Genomic DNA, 21,163 nt, shown 5'->3' with positions numbered 1-21,163 from the left:
TCTATAGAGACCCCATTCCATTAGACCCAAGAAAACGTTTTACCCACCTACACTGGTGACTTAGCTGCCTACATTCATTAATTGGAGACTTTTACGCTACCTCATGAGTCATGCCTACTTATATGCTACCTAATAAGCTAGATAAATTATAAAACGCATCTTTTGTGTATGTCCCTAGATAATAGGTCACTACAATCCATGGCCATCAACAATCAGAGCACATGCATATACACACTCATACCATGAGAGGTATTCATACACCATGTGGCACAAATAGCTTGTGAAGATGGCCACCTTGCTTTGGGGGGTGTTCAATCACCCCTTACGCTAGTGTATCGGAAGGCTTGTACTTTCAACCATTGATTTCCTCCTTCCCCCCCCCCCCCATGTCACTTATTGTCCCCCCCCCCCCCCCCCCCCCCCCCCCCCCCCCCCCCCCCAAAAAAAAAAAAAAAAAACCAACAAAAACACACATGCACTCTATCACTCACCCCTACTAGCTCTTCTTCTCCTCTCTCTATCACACACACACACACACACACACACACACTCCATACACATAATACATCTCGACCGGGCAAAAAAGGCACACATGCGCTTTGTGAGTCACTATTACTTGCTCGCCTTTCTCTCTCTCTCTCTCTCTCTCTCACACACACACACACACACACACACACACATGCTCTAAGTCCATACATGTGGTACACTCGATGGAGGGGGAAGGGTAAAAGATCCTAACTTAAAAACAACACACACAAACGGTACACCCTGCCTGGTCGAGGGGGTTGTGTTGCGAGCTAAAAAAACATTTAATGGGACGGGTTGCAGTGAATGGACCCATCTACCCCCAAGTTAAGTACAAATGAACGCCAATCTTTGCACAATTGGGCGCGGCATGTTGGATGGTTAGCTCAATTGGAAATTTATCGCGATCGTTGGATCTGCGCCCGATTTGCGCCGGTGCTCTAAAAATAAGCCCGTCCAATCACGCTATCTGCCCTCCTTTTTGTTACACGCGACGACAATGATTGCAACACATCTCCCTATATGAAGTGCTGCTTGCATCGGCGCTTATGCTGCAGTTAACCCCTTCTTGCCGCTGTAAATCGTGCGCCTCCTTGCTCAAAATGGAGGGTGGGGGACAAAATCCGCCCAGCCTGATGTTAAAGGTGCTTAATATGGCCCCTGCCTGGTCGGCGTTGCGAGCTAATAGAACATTTAAACATACTGAAAAACAACAAAGTTTGGATTTGAGCACGCCGTCCCGCTTTTTCTTGCGACTGTGCTCGTGATCTCAAATTTTCACGCAACCACTCCACCCCAGATCTGTGCGAAACGCTGCAGAAACCCTAAAGCTGCATGTAACCGCAGCGTGAGGAGAGAGAAAGAGGGAGAGAGGTGTTCAGACCTTGGCTTGAAACGCAAGAGCACAGACAACGATAAGAGCATAGTTTTTCTGCCATTGTTCGCCATTTTGGAAACTGATTCTCGTCATTTGGATTCTCTATTTCTCGATCCATTGGGAACCGTAACTTGATGGGTGGAAGGAGCCTCGTAACAAAGCTGTATCGTGCTTGTCGTAGTTCTGCGTCAGCTCCTTCAAATGTAAGGCTTGGGTTTTCGCACCTGCCCACAGAGATACCGTATCTGCTTCAGGAGAACCGTATTTCTTGGAGCTGTAGGCCTTCAATTGCCTGCAATCACATCATATCAAAAGCCTTATATAGCAGACATGTGTCACAGCTTGCCCCCAATGAAGCCAACAAGGTCGTCTTTGTGGATACACTTGCACTGGTATGTTTTCCTCTCTCAATCTACTATCAAAATGTAGGATATTTGAATGGAACTAGTGCTGTATCTCGGAAGAGGATTGCTACAATGGGGTTTTGCATGGCTTAAGATTGTGCAAGGATTCTACCTGTTCTCTTTTCAGGTCAGAAAGCTGGAAGCACAAGGGTTTACTGCTGAGCAGGCAGAGGCCATTACTTCTGCTATGACAGACGTGCTTAGTGATTGTTTAGAAAACGTTGCACAAACTTTTGTATCAAATTCAGAACTCGAAAAGGTACATGATAAATATGCATCCCTCCAAGGATATTGCTCATGCAGTCAAATTTTCAGCTACATTGCTCCTGTAGACAACTTATGGCCTTATTATATGCTATTGTATTATGACACAGAGCAATTTGTTACGGGAAAATGCCTTGTCCAAGCTCAAGACAGACGTGCAAGTCTCTCAGGTATGTTTTGTTCTTTGTTGCAACATTTTGATACTTGTAATTCACAAGTAGCTTTGCTTTAAGCCTAAGCTAGTCATGTTTTTTTTTTTAATGCCCGAGTCTCATACAGAGTGAGTTAATAAACAGGCTTCAAGAAGAAGCCTATTTACTAGATCCAGACAAATTATTCAAAATAAAATTTGGCAAATTTACTCAAACTTTTTGTGAAATATGGAAAGGTGGAGGAAAAGAAGTACTATAGGACTGAACCATGTTGTGCACAAGGTAGTTACCTTATAAGGAAAGGTCTGCCGAACATGATGTCTTATTCCATGATTTGTTTCTAGTTCAACCTATGCGGTGCGCAGACGAAGGTCTGAGCGTAGAGGTTTTATCAAAGAGCATTTGATTCAGTATTTGCAACTGGCAGGCTGCTGGCAAGGTGGTGAATCACTGCAACAATCCCTGAAGTGAACCGAAACAACAAACTCTTGAACTTGAAAAGGAGAACATCACACTTGTGACTTGTAGTCTAGACACGAAGTGGTTATATGGCCATATTGTCTTGTGGGTGACTACCATGGGTTTATACCTTGCACAATTTGGGCTTATCTTGGATTCATCTAGGTATATCATGTACATTCTTCAATGTTGGCTAATTTTGAATAGTCGCTACTTTAGTTGGAGCCATGCTAACACCTTGGGACGAAACAATGTGTCCCAAGAGTGTATCTTTGATAGAAAGAACTCACTCTTCTTTCCATCAATCACCAATCTGGGTTCGTGCATTGCATTGAACGCTTGCAACAAATGCTTTCAATGTTCGACTTTTGATTTGAACAAGAATGTACTCACAAATTGTTTATGCTCTCGAAAGATTCTGCCCATCATCCTATTGAACCTTGCAAGAGCATTTGTGAGATCAAAAGGCATCGCCAAATACTTGTACAATTTGAAGGATGTCTTGAATGTGGTCTTGTATACTAGCAATCGTGATTTGATGATAGTCTCTTTTATGATCGATTCCGCACAAACAAGTAGAACCTTGTAATCTATCACACATATCATTGATCGTGGGTATTGGACACTTGTCCATGATGCTAATCTTAGTAAGACCTTGTAGACAATATACCTTGTCCAAAATCCTTCTTTCTTCAACATAAGCAATACTGGACAACAAGAAGGAAAAGAATTATGCTAGATAACTACACCACTGCATAGCATTATCTTTGAGAAATCCCGCTGCTCAGAAATCTATGATTCTTCTGTGTAGCTCCCCAAAGCATAGATGTTGTCAATTTGTTGGTGAACCGCACACGAGACACGAAGTGGCAGAGTTCCACCCCAAAAGAGCATTGGCCCCAAATGATGGCGCCTTTTGGTATCACTTTATATTGCTTGAACTTTGTACAACTCTGTGGCTCTGCTTTGCTTCTCCACGCGGTAGAATGCTAGAGAGAGAGAGAGAGCCCCGATTCGTGTTTAAAGGTCTTGGCCCACCAAAAGGAGTATACATTAAAAGCATCAAAACCAAAAAGCATTCAAAAGCTGCCATCGCAATTTGAGGAGGTTCATATAGTCTGCTACGTCATCAACCCGTGCAAAATGCGAGCGCCCATGCAATTGCCACATCATCAATTTTTACGCAAGGCTTTTCTTGTGTGTGTGGGTGTGTGTGTGTATGTGAGTGAGTTTTGCTTTATTTTAATAATTTTGGGCCCAATCGGACATGGTCCCATAAGTTGGGAGGTGTTAGGATAAAAATCCTAACTCTCTAGTTATTTTTGGGCCCCATCGACAAGACTTCATGCTTCTTTTGCTTGTGTTAGGGTTTAGGCCCCTCGGTCGGGATTTGCAGGTTGGCTAGGGTTAAGCTGGGGGAGCCCTAACTCGTAATGGCTGGACATGTCAGTAGTTTGTGACATTTTTCGAGTGAAAACTCGTCCAAATCTTTTGGGCCCTATCGGCAAGACTTCATGCTTTTTCTGCTTTTGTTAGGGTTTAGGCCCCTCGGCCGGAATCTGCAAGTTGGGTAGGGACCTACAGCTAGGCTCGGGGAGCCCTAACATGTTAAGTCTTCAATGGCTTGGCACGTCAGTAGTTTGTGACATTTTTCGTGTGAAAACTCATCCAAATCAAAGGGGAAGTGTCCCATTGCGTGTGGGAGCTCCTGAGACACTCATAGACGTGTTTGCTTTGCTCAAAACAATCCAAAACAAAGAATTTCAGCTTGCTGCATTTATTTGCAGGTTTAGGGTTTTTGACCTAAACTGCAAGATGACACCTTGGAGTGGTTATACAGGAGTTTGGGTACTTGTTAGAGACCAAAACAGGAAATTACAGCACGCTGAAATTTACTTACAGCTCATCGAAAAGCTTCTAAAATGCAAGGGAATCCGTCCTAGACTTGTACTTTTGACCTATAGAGATTTTGGTGCAGTTATGTTGTGAAATTGGGTTCAAAACTTGTAATTCCAGCCCTTGAAAGGTTTGAACAGCTTGGTGGGAAGTGTGGTCATTTGTTTTCAATTGAATAAAGAAATACCGAAAGGGGCGCCAGCCTTTGGGTGTCGATCTTCGTGTGCACAGTGACAATCTAGTTGTTGGACGCATCTGTGTTCTCTCTTCTTCTCAATCCTTTGTGTGAAACTTAACAGGAAATTGAATTAGTACCGTCCTGCAAATATGACAAGTAAAAGAGGTAATGCAAGTGCCAGAATGGTCAATTCTGGAGTACCATTGTTGAGGGCACCTGTTTATGACAATTTGACTCCTTTGAGTAGACCCAAGGATTACAAGGAAGGTGAGCAGGCAATGAAGTCTGAACTTTCAAGGGAACCGAGGACCAATTGAAGGTGGACCTTCATACAACAGTTTGATGCAACTAATGCGGGAGAAAACTTCATAGAATCTTCCCCCCTAGAGTTCCCCCCCTTTGCCTCATCCTCCCCGCCTTCTGCTCCCGTCGCCTCTCCACCTCGCCTCTCTACCTTTGTCGCCCCATCCCGCCCCTCTCTCCTCCACTCTCCCCAGCTCCTTCCCCCCCTCCTGCTCCAGTTCCTGAGTCGGCTCATGAGACTGGTCCCTCTTTGGCGGCTAGGAGATCTCTTGGCAGCGCCTTTGCCGCGAGTCGCCTAGCGAGAGAGGGTCAGCCCTTCTTGCGGCCCCCTCTGCAGATTCAGACATGCTCCCTTGCAACCATCCCTCGTGGGCTGACGAGCATTGACATCTGATGCCGCTAGGACTTCTTCGACTACGGGTTCACTCGTTTTCTCGGCGATTCCGCAGCAGACCATTAGGCAGCCTGTTTCAAGGTCCATGTTTTGTTCCTCGCCGCTAGGGGGACAGAGGCCCTGGACTCAGCAGTTGGTTTCTCCTTCCCCCTCTGTGGTAGGGCCGAACAGAGTGGTCCCTTGACTCAGTGGTGGGATGGTTGCATACACAGGTCTTAGAGTTCTCTCACCACATGGGAGAACTTGGAGTTACAGATATGTTGCAGACTTTGTGGCCATTGGCCAAGTTTGCGGTGACACCCCCAGACTCAGCAGGATGTAGGTACATTGTGGTGTACTTCTTTGCTGATACGCAGTGTTTGCCTTGCTATGTATACATTCATAAGGACTCCTGGACAGAGGAGGTTGCGTTATGCACGGCTCGCTCTGCTTGGGCTTGGGCTAGGCACTCACTGTAGTCACGCCTATCTAGAGGACTCTCAGATGCGGATTACTCTCCATCCAAGCCTGCCTCGAAGATAGCCCATCTTGTCGCTGCGGCAGCATCTGTTCTCTCTCGCTCCCCGTGAGGATCGTCTCATGGAACGTGCAAGACTAGGTGGGCCCCAGTTTCAGCGACAGCGGGGCCGATTGTGTCAGGAGCTTCAGCGTTGCCTTGTGGGAGGAGAGATTGATCTCCTTATGCTTGAGGAGCACCATCTGTGTGAGAGCCGCATTCGGCGATGTGGTCAGATTTTGCGTGGACGTTATGATACCTATTGGTCAGCTGCTTTTGGACCTGGAGGCATCCAAGGTGGGGTATGTATGACTATTGCGGATTCATTGCAACAGGCCATTGTGGGCAGGGCTCAGTGGATTACTATGCAGGTTCAGGGTGGCCTTGTGGGCTTCCTGAACATCTATGCGCCCAATGTGGCGAGTGCTCGTGCAGAGTTTTGGTCACAGATTGTTGAGTCTTTGCCGCAGGCGGATCATTGGTGTATAGGAGGGGACTTCAACATGTTGGAGGACCCTTCTGACAGGATTGGTGGCAGCCATGCTACTGTGCATGGAGTCGAGTTGGCAGCTTGGGAGAGGTTTTGTATGACTTTGAGGGTCTCGGATACATGGCAGCACTCTGGTTTTGTGAGGCCCCCAAACAGAATTGCCTTCTCTAGATCGGACCGCAAAGTGGGAGGAGTGAAACTATCGCGGATAGATTGCTTCTACACTAGTGACCACTTCAGTGACTCGGGGGGTTCAGTGGGCATCCTGGCAGGGACTTCCTTCTCGGACCATGCACCAATGATCCTCACGGTGGTAGACAGGCATAGGATTGGGAGCACGATGCTTCGCATCCCAGAGAGGGTCTTGTTGGACTCAGCACTCAGAGAGAGGGTAGAGGCTCTTTGGACAGAGGGCATGGACAGCCAGGTCTCACCTGCAGACAGCAGGCCTAGCTCAGCTTAGCCACTTTTTTCTTCAGGAGTCTCTGGCTCGCCAGGCTGCAGCGAGGGAGGCGGAGCAGCGTCTCAGACGAGGCATTGCTTCACTACAGAGGATGTAGGAGCAACATCCAGACAGTCCATGGTTGGAGGAGCAGTTACAACAGGCTCGACAAGAGCTTGCTAGCACAGAGGAGAGGCGTCATGAGTTTGCCTTTCACCGACAGGCATCTCAGTGGACTCAGGTGGGTGACAGAGTGACTGGTGCTTTTATTGAGACTGTGGGACCTTGGCACTCGCATGCCAAGGTCATTCAGCTGAGGAGGCCCGATGGGTCAGTCGCTTGTGAGCCCGAGGATATTCGTGCAGTTGCTACTGACTTTTATCGTGAGTTATTGTCGGCTGAGCCTCAGTCAGAGCGGCAGGATGCATGCAGGGATCAAGGTTGGGCACAGATGCCATGTCTTGTGACAGAGGAGATGCGCCAGAGGCTAGAGATGCCACTTCAGCTTGAGGAGCTGCACACAGCTCTGAGGGCCCTTCCTCGTGGTAGTTGTCCAGCTGAGGATGGGTTGACTCCCAACTTTTTCTTGGAGTACCGGGACCTGCTTGGCCCAGATCTTTGTAGTGCTGTTCAATACATTTTGCACACAGGAGTGATGCCTGACAGCATGAGTGAGGGCCTGATCTACCTCATTCCCAAGGAGGGTGGCTCCTTGGATGAGATTCGACAGTGGCGCCCCATCACCATCCTCGACTCAGCCTACAAAATTCTTGCCAAGGCTCTAATTTTGAGGATTCAGCCACGTTTAGAGAGCCTTATACATGGGACTCAGATAGGTTTTGTCAAGGAACGCAGTATCCTTGACAACATCTTTACTTTCTGGGAGGCCTCTGCCCTGGCACGGCTCCGTGGTGAGGACCTTGTGATTCTTCTTCTCGATTTTGAGAAGGCATACGATCGAGTTGACTGGGACTTTCTAGAGGGCACTCTCCGCAGGATGGGCTTCTCAGATGCTTGGATCAGAGGGGTGTCAGCTTTGTACCGACAGGCTCACAGTCAGGTGCTATTGGCAGGGGGGAGAGGTGAGCGCTTCATGCTCACACGCTCGGTCAGACAGGGTTGTCCTCTTGCCCCCTTTCTCTTTCTGTTCTATGCGGAGGCGATGAGCAGATTTTTGGTGTCACAGCAGGTTGGTCTTCGTGGCTTAGCACTCCCTATTCGGGGAGAGGAGCTACTGGACGCTGAGTTTGCCGATGACTCAGCCTTGTACTTAGATGGCCAGGAGGCCAATCTTCACAGATGTGAGCAGGCTCTGGAGACCTTCTGTTGTGCATCGAGCGCATTGATTAACTGGAGAAAGACAGTGGCTTTCTCGATTGGTAGTGCTTTTGTGCCAGATTGGATGCCAGGAGAGGGTTTCAGGTGGATTCCCCCAAGGACTGCAGTTCGGTACTTGGGTTGTTAGGTTGGTTTGGACTTGTCTCCCAAGCATCAGATTGCTCCTCTTCTCCTGTCCATCACGAGAAAGCTGTTACATTGGAGCTCAACACGACTTTCGCTGGCTGGTAGAGTAGTAGTTGCCAACCAGGTGCTGTTGGCGACTATGTGGTACATCACTTCTTGCTGGATCTTCTCGAGTTCTTGTATCAGCGAGGTAGAGAGGCTGATCAGGAACTTCCTTTGGTCAGGACGTGACACTCAGATGGCCCGAGCGAAGGTGGCTTGGTCGGTCATCACACTTCCTTGTTCTCAGGGAGGGCTTGGGATCATTGATCCAGCACAGCAGAGCAGAGCCCTTCTAGGGAAGTTCATAGTCAGAGGACTTCTTCCTGGTGAGGAGCCCTGGAAGGACTTCTTGTTGCAGAGGCTTCGTGCCAGGGTGCCTTAGTGAGGAGGCCCTTGGCAACCTTCGACCAGATGGATCTTTACAGAGATGCGCCGATTGGTTTGAGCAGGAGACTGGAGGACCGCTTCGCTGTGAGTTTGCTTCGTTCTTGGGAGCTCTTACGGCGTGGCCTGGAGCAGTGACAACCGATGTGTACGGAGGAGCGCCTACGGCAACCCCTCGTCTGGAACCCCATGGTTAGCACTCAGAGAGGCCACTTGGTTGGTAGTCGACCTCATGTTTCTTGGGGTCCCATGGCAGCAGGTCTAGCGCGCTCTCTAGGTGACTGGCTAGAGTTCACAGGTTTGTCAGAGGAGGTGCAGGGTTTCCAGCTATAGGGCATGAGAGAGGTGCAGAGCATGTGTCAGGACATCTCAGAGTCAGTTCCAGTTGAGTGGCTCACGCCTCTCGAGCCAGTAGCACCCCCCCGCACCCCGGTGGATGGGAGCCTTCACACGACTGGAGGTTCTCATTTCAGTCAGGGCCTGCTCAGAGACTATCCCAGCCCTGTTCTTCGAGCTTCAGGGTGGGGGATGATTACAGCGAGTTGCAGTAGAGGCCCCGCTGGTAGCAGAGTGCTATTTTCAGAGGATCCGAGTTGTGGGCATCTGTGGCAGGACTTGCGTCATAGACCCTGACCCAGCAGGTCTTGAGACTGGACACTGGAGGCTATGGGCTTGAGAGTGTATTCCACTGGCACGAGTACAGTGGGATCCTGGTGAGTGGCTATGGAGGGACCCCTTCTCTTTTGCAGACCACCCAAGAGTCCCCTTCTTTCAGTACACTGTTCGGCTTGGACGTCATATACTTGCAGCACAGAGAGAGGCCCGCCCCGCTGCAGCACGTCATTGGCAGGAGGAGGGCCTCACAGTCGAGTTCTTGGCAGCCTTTTGGCAGAGGCTGTGGGACTCCAGACAGCCGAGGCGAGTCACTTTGTTTCAGTGGCTGGTTGCACACAGAGCTACAACAGTAGCGAGCTGGCTTGTGCATAGTGGTCTCTCGGCCGCATGTGCAGCCTGTGACCAGTTGGTGGAGAGTCAGCGTCATTGTCTTTGGGACTGTCCCTCGGCCCAGCAGGTGTGGCTACGAGTTCTTCGGCTGATGCCTACTCTCTCCACGGCTAGACAGTACACTTGGGGGGCAGCGGCTTGGTCCACTCTCACGGGCCCGGCACTTCAGTTTAAGCTATCTTCCACCAACAGGATGATAGTGATAGAGGGGGGGGCGTCCTACACTCCAGCCTGCTACAGAACTTACTCCACAGGAGTGGTGCAGTGAGAGAGAGGAGTGTTGGGAGCTCATCAGTGGCCTGACACTGCGGTTCATTTGGCGGGCCCGCTGTTTCCGCATTTTTGAGACGTGCTCTGTGCCGCCAGCAGAGACTGTTCGTGACTTTTGGCTAGAGCTGATCCATACTCTCAGAGGACAGCTTAAGGGACTACAGGGCAGCTCCGACCGCATGCGGGAGCGTCGCGAGGCTTTCCTTCGACTTTGGCGCCCTGGGTCTTTCTATACCATTGTCCAGGGTGTGCTCAGATGGCACTACCGACCACCTGTGTGGCTCTTCCCTCCTCCCATCCCTTGATTTAGTGTAACAGACTTGGACACTCCAAGTCAAGAATCAACCGTGACAGCACCAAATAACCACTTCAAAACAAGTCACAGATCACAATAGATTTACATTGGCCCGACGGAGTTCCGTGCCTAGAGATATTGGCCCCAAAGACTGGCACCCCTTTCGGTATTTCTTTTTGTATTAATCAATCATCAAAGTACAAGAGAGTGGCTCGGGGTTCACTCTCAGACTCTGCATCCAGATGCCCTGAGAAGTGAGGCCCTCACCACTAATTTAAAGGTTACAAGGGATGCCCAAAAGCAGAGCCTCAAAAGCTTCAAATCAAAAGCAATTGCTCTCTCTCTCTCTCACAGAGAGTCAAAACTTGAAAGCAAAAGCATTCTCTCTCTCTTTCTCATTAGGTAGAGAAAAAGCAAAATTTGCGTCCCTCATTTTTCTTTAAATTTTTTTTCATAATAAGCCTCCGTGATTTCCGAAAATTAGGGTTTTTGCCAAAACTTGGGGTTTGCAGGAATTTTAGGGTTTCTGGCAGAAATTAGGGTTTTCGCTGTCCGTAGCCACGTCATCACTTTGTGACATACCCCCCTCTTGAAAGCATTGTAATTGACCGCGATTACGCCTACAAAACAGACAAAAGCCATAAACCGTCTTAGCAGACACTGATTGTTAGTACCTACGTACTAGGAACACACATCTAGCACATGTACAAAATCGACAGTCACATCACACAACATCACAAGACATCACCAGATATCACAGGACATCTCATGACATTCAACATTCATTCGGATCTTAGACCATGATTTATTGGCAATGTAGCTAGCAATCACATCTAGGTCCAATCGGGATCTCATCGATGTCCGATTGACTAACCCCTATTGCAACCATGTCTATTCGAGATCAATCAGACCAAAATGCTACAGTCATTTCATCTATCAGTTCCTGCACTCACAAGAAGTCAAGAACAAATTAGTATCATAATCAAGAATTCCATTTCATAGTCATTCAGCAGAATAGTGTCAGCTCTCAATATCCCTGAAGCTCAAAGAGACATCAATGACTTTAGTATCAAAATCGAGGCATCTGTTGACAAGGGAGCGGAGCGACTCCCCTCTTGTGCATCCCACTGCACCAGATCTCCGGCCAAGCTGAATTCTGGGTTCCGTTTGGAGTAGACTATGCTAAACCAAAACATCGAGGTAAAGTTTCACAATCCGAGGAGTATCTGCTAGGTCCTCCTCCTCCATCCACTTCGCATAAAATGCAGGAAGTTCTTGAACTTAACCAAGAACCGCCTTCGGACTTTACCTTTCTTCGTATTGTTATGTGCCAAAATCTGTTCAGGAACAAGGATCTCCACGTTTTCTTCCACTTCGGGTTGCTCATCAGGCTCCCCATCATCAAGCACATCACCCTTAACAGGTTTCAAGAGATTCACATGCAATGCATTGTGAATCCTCCAAGTATCTGACAGTTTCAATCGGAAGGAGACATCATTTATCTTGTCAGTGATCTGGAAAGGTCTGTAGTATCGCATACTAAGCGTTGGAAAAAGCCTCTCCTTTCCCTTTTTCTTTCGTAGGCGTGCCTTCTCAAAACATAAGAGCACCCAATCATCCTCCTTCAATTTCAAGTCGCGACGATGGCGATCCACTGCCTTTTTCTGTCGTTCTTGAGACTTTTGCAAAGTCTCGCGAACCTTGGCAAAAGCCGTATCCAAATCTCGCGAATATTCATCCGCTTCCAATATCTAATCTTTCGTGCTCAGGAAGGATGGAACCTTCGTAGCACTTTCAACAATCTCACATGGCGTCTTCCCCGTCGAAGAGTATCGTGTTATTGTAGGCAAATTCCACCAAAGGCCGTCTTTGACGAGTAGACCGCCTAAGACAAAATAACATGCACCACCCATAGACTTAGTAGGCATGCTACATACATCGGAATGTACAAGATCAAGCACACAAGATTTACGAGAGACACTAGAGTAATAAGAACGCTTTACTTGCTTGTCATATTGACATTCATTACAAAAGTCAAGCTTTGTGCCTTTAGCATCAAGCTTGTTCAAAGTACAAAGCTTAGAAAGGCCCTTTTGGCTCATATGGCCAAGCCTCTTGTGCCACAACTCCATGTGAGAGTTAATTTCAGCCAATGCAATAAACTTGCCCAACACGGCCTTTCCATGCATGCAGTAAAGTGTCCCTTTCTTTGTGCCCTTTACAATCAGCCTTGAGCCTTTAGTCATTTTCCATGACCCTCTCTCAAACAAGATGCTGTAACCATGCATATCCATTTGACCAACAGAAAGCAGACTCTTCTTGATTCCCGGCACATATCGAACATCATGCAAGACAAGCTCATTTGTGCCATCTATGGAGAGATGCACAGTGCCAATACCCTCAATGGAACATGCATGATTGTTTCCAAGGTATACATGGCCACGCTTGCCCGCATCAAAAGTAGAGAAACACTCCTTGATAGGAGTCACATGAAATGAAGCACCGGATCAACAATCCAAGTCTGGGACAATGCATCATTGACAATCAACAAAGCATCAATAAGATCACTCTTGGTGATCTGCATGTCATGTGAATGAACATTGAGAGAGGCATTATAGTCATAAGCATCATCATGTGACAAAGTGGCACACAAGATGTCCTCTACATCTGACAGCTCCTCAATCACGACACTAGAAGCCACATTGGTCTTCTCTTTGTCCTTTGAGCTATCCTGTGCATCTGCCTTGACTTCCTTCTTCTCTTTCTTTTTGTCTCCGCCATTCTTTTTTCTTTCTAACTCAGCTTTATAGTACTTGCAATCAGGTTTCTTGTGACCTTTCCTGCCACATTGATAGCAAGTCACATCACCCTTGCCTTTCCTTGCATTTCCCCTTTCTTTACTCTTACTCTTACTCCTTTGTGCATAAGCATTCTTCTTTTCTGTCTTGCCTCTAACCATGTTGGCAGAGCTGTCTCCCTCTCCACTTGCTTTCCTCTTGATTTTTTCATTCAAGATAGAACCCCTAACACCATCAAAGGTCAAATTGGGGTTATTGGACAACGAAACCACCAAAGTTTCCCATGACTCAGGTAAGGTCATAAGCAAGAAGATAGCTTTCAGCTTATCATCAAAAGGGGGCAAGCCAGAATCCTGTAACTGTGACAAAGTACCTGCGAACAATGACAAGTGCTCTGCCGCGCTTTTGGACTCATCTAGTAACATGCCAACAAGTTTTCGCATCAAGTGCACTTGATTGACAGGCGTTGTATTTTCATACATTCCCTTTAATTTCTCCCACACATCAAAAGCAGTCGTGAGACCTTTTACATCAATGACGGTCTCATCGGTCATGGCCATTTTAATGTATGTAATGGCCTTCCTGTTCATGTTAACCCATGCTTCATCCGTCATATTCTGTGGCTTCACTTGAGAAATAGGATTCCTTGAATCCTGTCTTTCCAAAGATCAAAACTTGTACCATCGAACCTCCTAATCTCGAAGAGGTTCTTCACATCCGAAGAAGATGAGGCCATAGTTGCACGAAATAAGAGGGATAATACGCTGAATTTTTGGGCAAAATGCGCAAAAATCGGAGTATAGCCTCATAGAGATGTGCACTACAACTCCAAATGGTCACAGGAGCAATTTGGGCAAAATAGGTCGATTTGGGCACAAAATTCAATTTCTGAAATTTATGCGAAGGAAATTTCAGCGAGCGAATTTGTGCTCGAAAACAACCAATTTAGTTGTTTTTAACCTCAGAAGACATACATAAGGCTAATACACAGCCTGTAGAAGCATGTAAGCGCAAAAGCCCCAATTTGTAGCATCAAAATTGCATGAAATTGAGCCACAGATGTTCATACATCGACATAATTTGTCAAATGTGCGTGGATTGCATCTATTTGCACTTTCCCCAATGTAATCGCACCATAAAAACACTTGCAAAAACCTGCGTAAATCTGAAATTTGCTTAAAACACCTGTTTTAGGGCTTGTTTTTCGGCAATTTCAGGGTTTTCGGGTGGCGGAGACTTAGCAAAAGTATTCCCACACCTTAATACATCATTTGCAAAACTTGTATTTTGCTGTCATAACCTGTAATTTCCTGTTTTTGACCTAATTTCAGCCTGTTTTAGGTCAATTTCGGTTGCCGGGAGCTCTCTAGTGTCCAGGGACGAGTCCTTTGGCGACAACATTGCAAAATCTCTTGTGAAAGTTGACCTTCTTGGCTGAAATTCAGCGTTTGCAGGTTTTGGGCAAACCCTAATCGAGGCTCTGATACCAGTTGATGAGCGCGCGGTGGTGTGTGCAAGTGAAAGAGCACGCGAGGAAGTGCAGTGTGTGCGCAGAGAGGGGAGGCGAAGGCCAGCAGGAGAGGAAGCGCTAGCAGAAGAGAGAGGGCTCACGTTTTTGGGGAAAACTCAAATTCCACCAAAGGTAAGTTCTTTTCCCATTGAGTCTTTTGATCCGAGATACAAGACTTCAATAAATCTAAAACCATTGAATTGGCAATCTCAGATTGCCCATCAGTCTGCAAGTGGAACGATGACGAGAACTTCAACCGCGTGCCTATGTTCTCCCAAATTGCCTTCCAAAACAAACTCATAAATCTGGGGTCTTTGTCGGAGACAATCGTCTCAAACGTGCCATGTAATCGGAAAATCATCGGGATCATTCTGTGTAATTGGGAGATCAAAAATGAAATCCATTTCAATACTTTCTCAGGGACGGGTGTGTGTATGGATAAAAGGGTGTAACAATCCCTGTGCCTTATGCCTGTCAAACTTGACTTCTCGCATACTGCGCACAACTCTTCCACGTCCTTTTTGAGTCACGGCCACAAGAAGTATCTCTCTATCCCTTTCATGGTGGTAGCAATGCCGCGGTGACCCGTAAAAGGTGGACAGTGGCATTCAGTCATAACCTTTTCCCTCAACGGCTGTGTAACACACAACATAGTCTTTTTCATCATGTACCTTCCCGAAGGGAGTATCCAGCTACTGTCTCCCCATCTCGTATCCGTGTGAAAATATCTCCAAAATCTGTATCTGTGGCATACTGATCGACCATATCCTCGAAGCTCCTATGATGTATCGCAGAAATAGCCAGAACCAACGGTTTCCGAGACAGCATCTGCCACCACATTCTTCTGTCCCTCCACATGGACAATCTGGAAGTGGAACTGTGACAAGATGTTCGTCCACCGCATCTGCTTTTCCGAAAGTTGCTTCTGTGACAAGAAGTAGCGCAAACTCTGATGGTCTGTAAAGACAGTAAAATCCGCTCCGAGTAGGTAATGCCGCCACTGAGTAAGAGCATGGATAACCGCCAAAAGCTCTTTCTGGTAAATCTGTGCTGTCATCTCCGGCCTAGAGAACAAACGGCTCTCGTAAGCTATGACATGGCCTTCTTGCATCAAGACCGTACCCAGACTACGACCACAAGCATCACAATATACTTCAAATGACTTCTGCAAGTCCGGCAAAGTCAAAATAGGTCCCGTAGTCAATTTCTATTTCAATGTCCGAAAGGTAGTCACCTCTGTGGGTCCCCACGAAAAAGGTACTCCTTTCTGTGTCAAGGTATGCAAAGGGGAAGCAACCTCTGCAAACTTTCGTATGAACCGCCTGTAGTACGAACACAGTCCCAAGAAGCTTCTAACTTCATGGACATTCCTCAAATCGGGCCAATCACGGATAGTCTCTATCTTGGCCGGGTCCATTTGCACTCTTGCTGCTGACACAATGTGTCCCAAAAAGTGTATCTCTTGTAGGAAAAATTCACTTTTCTTTGCATTAATCACTAACTTGTGATCTCATAATGCCTGAAAGACCTGAAGCAGATGATCTTTGTGTTCTACCTCATTCTTGGAGAAAACAATGATGTCGTCAAAGAAAGTGCCAACAAATAGCCTGTACTCTCGAAAAATCCTATCCATCATCCGGTTAAATGTCGCAGGAGCATTGGTTAAGCCAAAAGGCATCACCAAAAACTCAAATAACCCAAAAGTCATCCGAAAAGCTGTCTTGTAGACGTCTCCCGACGCTATCCTGATCTGATGCTATCCACTCTTCAAGTCAATCCTGCTAAAGCACGAGGATCCTTGTAACCTGTCGAGTATATCATCGATCCTAGGAATCGGAAATGTGTTCTTGATGGTGATTTTGTTGAGAGCTCTATAATCCATGCACATTCTCCAAGATCCGTCTTTCTTCAAAACCAACAACATTGGAGAGCAATATGGTGAAGTACTAGGCTGGACAAGACCCTTTTCCAAGAGGTCTTTCACTGGGTTCATAATCTTTTCATTCTGTACTCGGCTCACAAGGTAAGGTGGCCGATTCGGTGGCGTGCGTCCAGGTATTAGATCAATGGTTTGATCTTCAGGCCCTCTGAAAAGCAATCGGCATGAGTGTGGAGAAAAATCTTGGCGTTCTTTTGATCAGGTCAAAACATATTCAACCTTTATCCATCGTTCAATTCTCTCCCAAAAGAATGAGTAAGAAACTGAAGTTCATCAAGTACAATCTCTAAGCCCTTCATTTATCAAAGTCGCTTTCTCGGCCCGGTAGTCAACCACGACGTAGTTCTGGTGGTACCAAGGGATTCCGAGTAGAACGTCACTCGCGTGCCCTGAACACCCCTGTCATTGCAAACGAAGTTTGCCAATGCTTGGTGTAATGGCAACATCCCATCCGGGTGGCAGTGGAACTACCTCTGCATGTGGCGTCAGTCTGTCGGGCATAATTTCAAATCGAGCCGCCAATTCCAAGTGAAAAGAAGTTGGTCTTGGCTCCTTCAAAAGAGCTTCCTGATCCTTCACTTTGCCACAAAAAGCGGCAAAGTTTGTACTTTCATTCATTAGATTCGGTGCACGCCCCACGCCATGTGGTACCACTTCTGCTTTTCTATCTGCCTTTTCTGCCACGTTCCTCAGTTGCTCTCGAACTCTCAGGCCTGTCTCGTCGTCTTTATCATTCTGTTCTTTCTGTGCCTTTTTAGGGCACTTCACGGAGATATGTCCCTGTTCCCTGCATCCAAAGCACTTTCCCTCTCTGAAGAAGCGAGCTCTCTCCTTAGGAGTAAGCTTGGGTCGTGCATCCTTTTTCTCTGGGTTGCTTTTTTTTCTTTCTACTTTCATTCCCAGAAGTCTGTTCGGCTCGTTGTGTCATGGCCTCATCTGTGGGGTAGGTCAGACTGCCAGAGTGAATGGCAAAGCCCCCCTTCGCATGACTCATCAACTCCTGAATAGAAGCTGACTTTTGTTCCAAGCAGTGATCTCGGATCTCTGTAGGTAGACCCAAGGTAAACCGCTCAATCTATTCTCTGAACGAGAGCTTCTTGAATGAAGAGGCGGGTAGAAAAGAGCTCCAGAATCTTTCTCAATAAGCATTGATTGTATCTTTCTTGGTCATCCGAAGATGGTTCCAAGCAGCTCGTATATCTCGTTCATATTCCTGCGTCAACCAAGAAGAAATAAAAAGCTTAAATTTCAGCCATTTAACTGGCGCAGTCTTGTTTAAAAGAAGTGTGGACCACCAAGTACGAGCATTCCTCTTAAAGTAAGAGGCAGCTCTCCGAATCTTGGAGTGCTCTGAAGAGCGTCCTCCCGCGAAAGCGATGTCAAACTGCTCTTCGAAGCATCCGAGTATTGTGAAAAAGTATTAAACTTGATCGAGTGGCCACCTTCCTTAAACTCTCGGACTTTCTTGCTTTTATCTTCGAGAAAGTCATACTGGTTGGCTTTGTAAAAAATAAATTCTTCTTGTTCGCATAAAAGTTTCCGTCATCGGAATCTGAGCTGTCTGTAGACGAGTCCTCAGTAGAATTGTTAGTCTCTGGGCGAGATGTAGCCTTCTTTGCCTTTTTCTTGCCCTTTCCGAAGCTTTGTTTCTTGCTTCGCTTTTTGCTTTTCCTGTCTTCTTCGCTCGAGTTTGAAGAGCTAGAAGAACTATCAGAAGCAGAAGAAGAAGAACTGGGTAGGTCTTCAAACTTGACGCTCTTCTTCAATTTCTTTGCCTTGTCAAATGTCGACCGACGACCCAAATATCCCGAGAAGTCAGTGTCTTTCTTCTGCTTTTTACCGTGCTTTTTGTCCTTCTTTTGCACGTCAAAAAGCTGAGCAATCCGTGAATCAACCACGTTTTCCAGTTCCTTCTCCGTATATTTATTGGAGGCAGAAGGTTTCTTGAGAGTGGGTTTCGGGAGTGGTGTTGTGGTTCTTTGCCACTCCATCTGTACCTCTTCCAAAGAGGTCTGGTTCATATATTTTGCCATCTTCGGGTCCTTGGCAAAATTGAGCATCATCTTTGTTGCATCGCCAATCAATTGACTACGCTCCATCTCTCTTTGTTGCTCCGCCTGAGTAGGCCTAGGCGGGCCATACTCTCTGTTTGAATCTTCGTTGTGATCCCAGCCCGCATCTCCAGATGCAGAGGGAGTCAATTGATCATTGCCTGAAGCCATAGGTGCCGCGGAAAAAAAATAATTCCGGGGATCAGATTTCACGTAGAAGAGAAATCGGCCGTGCTTTGATAACACTGTAACAGACTTGACACTCCAAGTCAAGAATCAACCGCGACAGCACCAAATAACCACTTCAAAACAAGTCACAGATCACAATAGATTTACACTGGCCCGACGGAGTTCCATGCCTAGAGATATTGGCCCCAAAGACTGGCGCCCCTTTCGGTATTTCTTTTTGTATTAATCAATCATCAAAGTACAAGAGAGTGGCTCGGGGTTCACTCTCAGATTCTGCGTCCAGATGCCTTGAGAAGTGAGGCCCTCACCACTAATTTAAAGGTTACAAGGGATGCCCAGAAGCAGAGCCCCAAAAGCTTCAAATCAAAAGCAATTGCTCTCTCTCTCTCATTGAGAGTCAAAACTTGAAAGCAAAAGCATTCTCTCTCTCTTTCTCATTAGGTAGAGAAAAAGCAAAATTTGCGTCGCTCATCTTTCTAAAAAATATATATATATATATATTTATAAGCCTCCGCGATTTTCGGAAATTAGGGTTTTTGGCAAAAATTAGGGTTTGCAGGAACTTTAGGGTTTTTGGCAAAAATTAGGGTTTCTGTTGTCCGTAGCCATGTCATCACTTTGTGACATTTAGCCTCATTGTATATATGTTGTTCTTTCATTGGGAGACTCTCCCCATCATGTTTGTTGTAGCCCTCTCTTGCAGAGGTGGTTGTAGCCCTACGGGCAGCTTTCATTAACTAATAGAAGGATCTTTTTCTCGAAAAAAAAAGTTTCACAATCTGAGGAGTATCTGCTAGGTCCTCCTCCTCTATCCACTTCGCATCCAATGCAGGATAGTTCTTGAATTTAACCAAGAACCACCTTCTCACTTTACCCTTATTCTTTCTGTCCTTATGTGCCAAAATCTGTTCAGGAACAAGGATCTCCTCGTTTTCTTCCACTTCGAGTTGCTCATCAAGCTCCCCATCTTCGGGCACATCACCTTTAAAAGGTTTCAAGAGACTCACATGAAATGCATTGTGAATCCTCCATGTGTCAAGCAGTCTCAGTCGGAAGGAGACATCATTGATCTTTTCGGAGATCTGGAAAGGTCTGTAGTATCGCATACTAAGCTTTGGAAAAAGCCTCTCATTTCCCTTCTTCTTTCTCAGGCGTGCCTTCTCAAAACGTAAGAGCACCCAATCATCCTCCTTCAATTTCAAATTGCGACGATGACAATCTGCTGCCTTTTTCTGTCTTTCCTGAGATTTCTGCAAAGCCTCGCGGACCTTGGCAAAAGCCATGTCTAAGTCGCGCGTGTACTCATCAGCTTCAAAAATCATATCTTTCGTGCTTAGGAAGGGTGGAACCTTTGCAGCACCTACAATAATCTCAAATGGCGCCTTCCCCGTCGAAGAGTGTATCGTGTTATTGTAGGCAAATTCCACCAAAGGTAGATACTTTTCCCATTGAATCTTCTGATCCGAGATATAAGACTTCAATAAATCTAAAACCGTTGAATTGGCGATCTCAGATTGCTCGTCAATCTGCGGGTGGAAAGATGACGAGAACTGCAACCGCGTGGCAATGTTCTCCCAAATTGCCTTCCAAAACAAACTCGTAAATCTGGGGTCCCTTTTGGAGACAATCGTCTCGGGCATGCCATGTAATCTGAAAATCTGGGCCACAAACAGTCTCGCTAAGTGATCCGGCTTGATTGTTTTCTTCACTAGAATGAAACGAGTCTGCTTGCTAAATTTGTCAATAACAATCGAGATACCATCGTGACTGGGAGATCAAAAATGAAATCCATTGCAATACTTTCCCATGGGCGGGTGGGTATGGGCAGAGACTGTAACAATCCCTGTGCTTTATGCCTGTTAAACTTGACCTTCTGGCATACCAAGTAACTGTGCACAAACTCGTCCACATCCTTCTTGAGAAGAAGTATTTTTCTACCTGTCACAAAGTGATGACGTGGTTGCCCGTATAACCCTAAAATCAGAAACCCTAACCCTAAATCATAAACCCTAATTCTGCCCTAACCCTAACCCTAACCCTCACCCTAACCCTAAGCCTACTGATTTGCTAACGTGGTGGGTTGACACGTGGCTTGCTGTACGGACGCCAGCGTGATTTACGGAAAGCTGGGCAGATTTTGGCTTTTGCTTTTACTCAACGCAAGAGATGAGAGAGAGAGAAGCTTTTGCTTTTATTTATAAAAGCATTGAAGAATGAGAGAGAAAAAGCTTCTGCTTTATGTTAAAAGCTTTTGATTGGACAGCTTTTTGGAACTTGCTTTATTTTATAAGCAAGAGAGAGAAAGAGCCTTTGCTTTATTTTTGAGTTTTTGATTT

General features: G+C 46.5%; 1 protein-coding gene across 3 annotated transcripts in view; it reads left to right on the top strand.

The window, feature by feature from the left end:
* The first annotated feature begins 1,144 nt into the window (after positions 1 to 1,144).
* LOC147445410 (uncharacterized) overlaps positions 1,145 to 21,163 on the top strand; it is a 33,511-nt gene continuing 13,492 nt past the window's right edge. Inside the window, exons 1-3 of one of the 3 annotated variants that reach the window (XR_015189772.1) lie at positions 1,145 to 1,794; positions 1,934 to 2,065; positions 2,181 to 2,240. Coding sequence is in view for 2 of the 3 variants with exons in the window: in XM_086524916.1 (XP_086381042.1) it covers positions 1,537 to 1,794; positions 1,934 to 2,065; positions 2,181 to 2,240 (450 nt within the window). In the remaining variant the exon portion in view is untranslated. The remainder of the gene's footprint in view (positions 1,795 to 1,933; positions 2,066 to 2,180; positions 2,241 to 21,163) is intronic. The other 2 variants (XM_086524916.1, XM_086524917.1) reach the window with 2 other exon arrangements.

This window comes from Adiantum capillus-veneris, chromosome 12 (genome assembly GCF_014529385.1).
Source record: "Adiantum capillus-veneris isolate H3 chromosome 12, ASM1452938v2, whole genome shotgun sequence".
Classification (NCBI taxonomy): Eukaryota; Viridiplantae; Streptophyta; class Polypodiopsida; order Polypodiales; family Pteridaceae; genus Adiantum; species Adiantum capillus-veneris.
The sequence above is the reverse complement of the archived record's forward strand: the minus strand, read 5'-3'. Positions and strand labels throughout refer to the sequence as shown.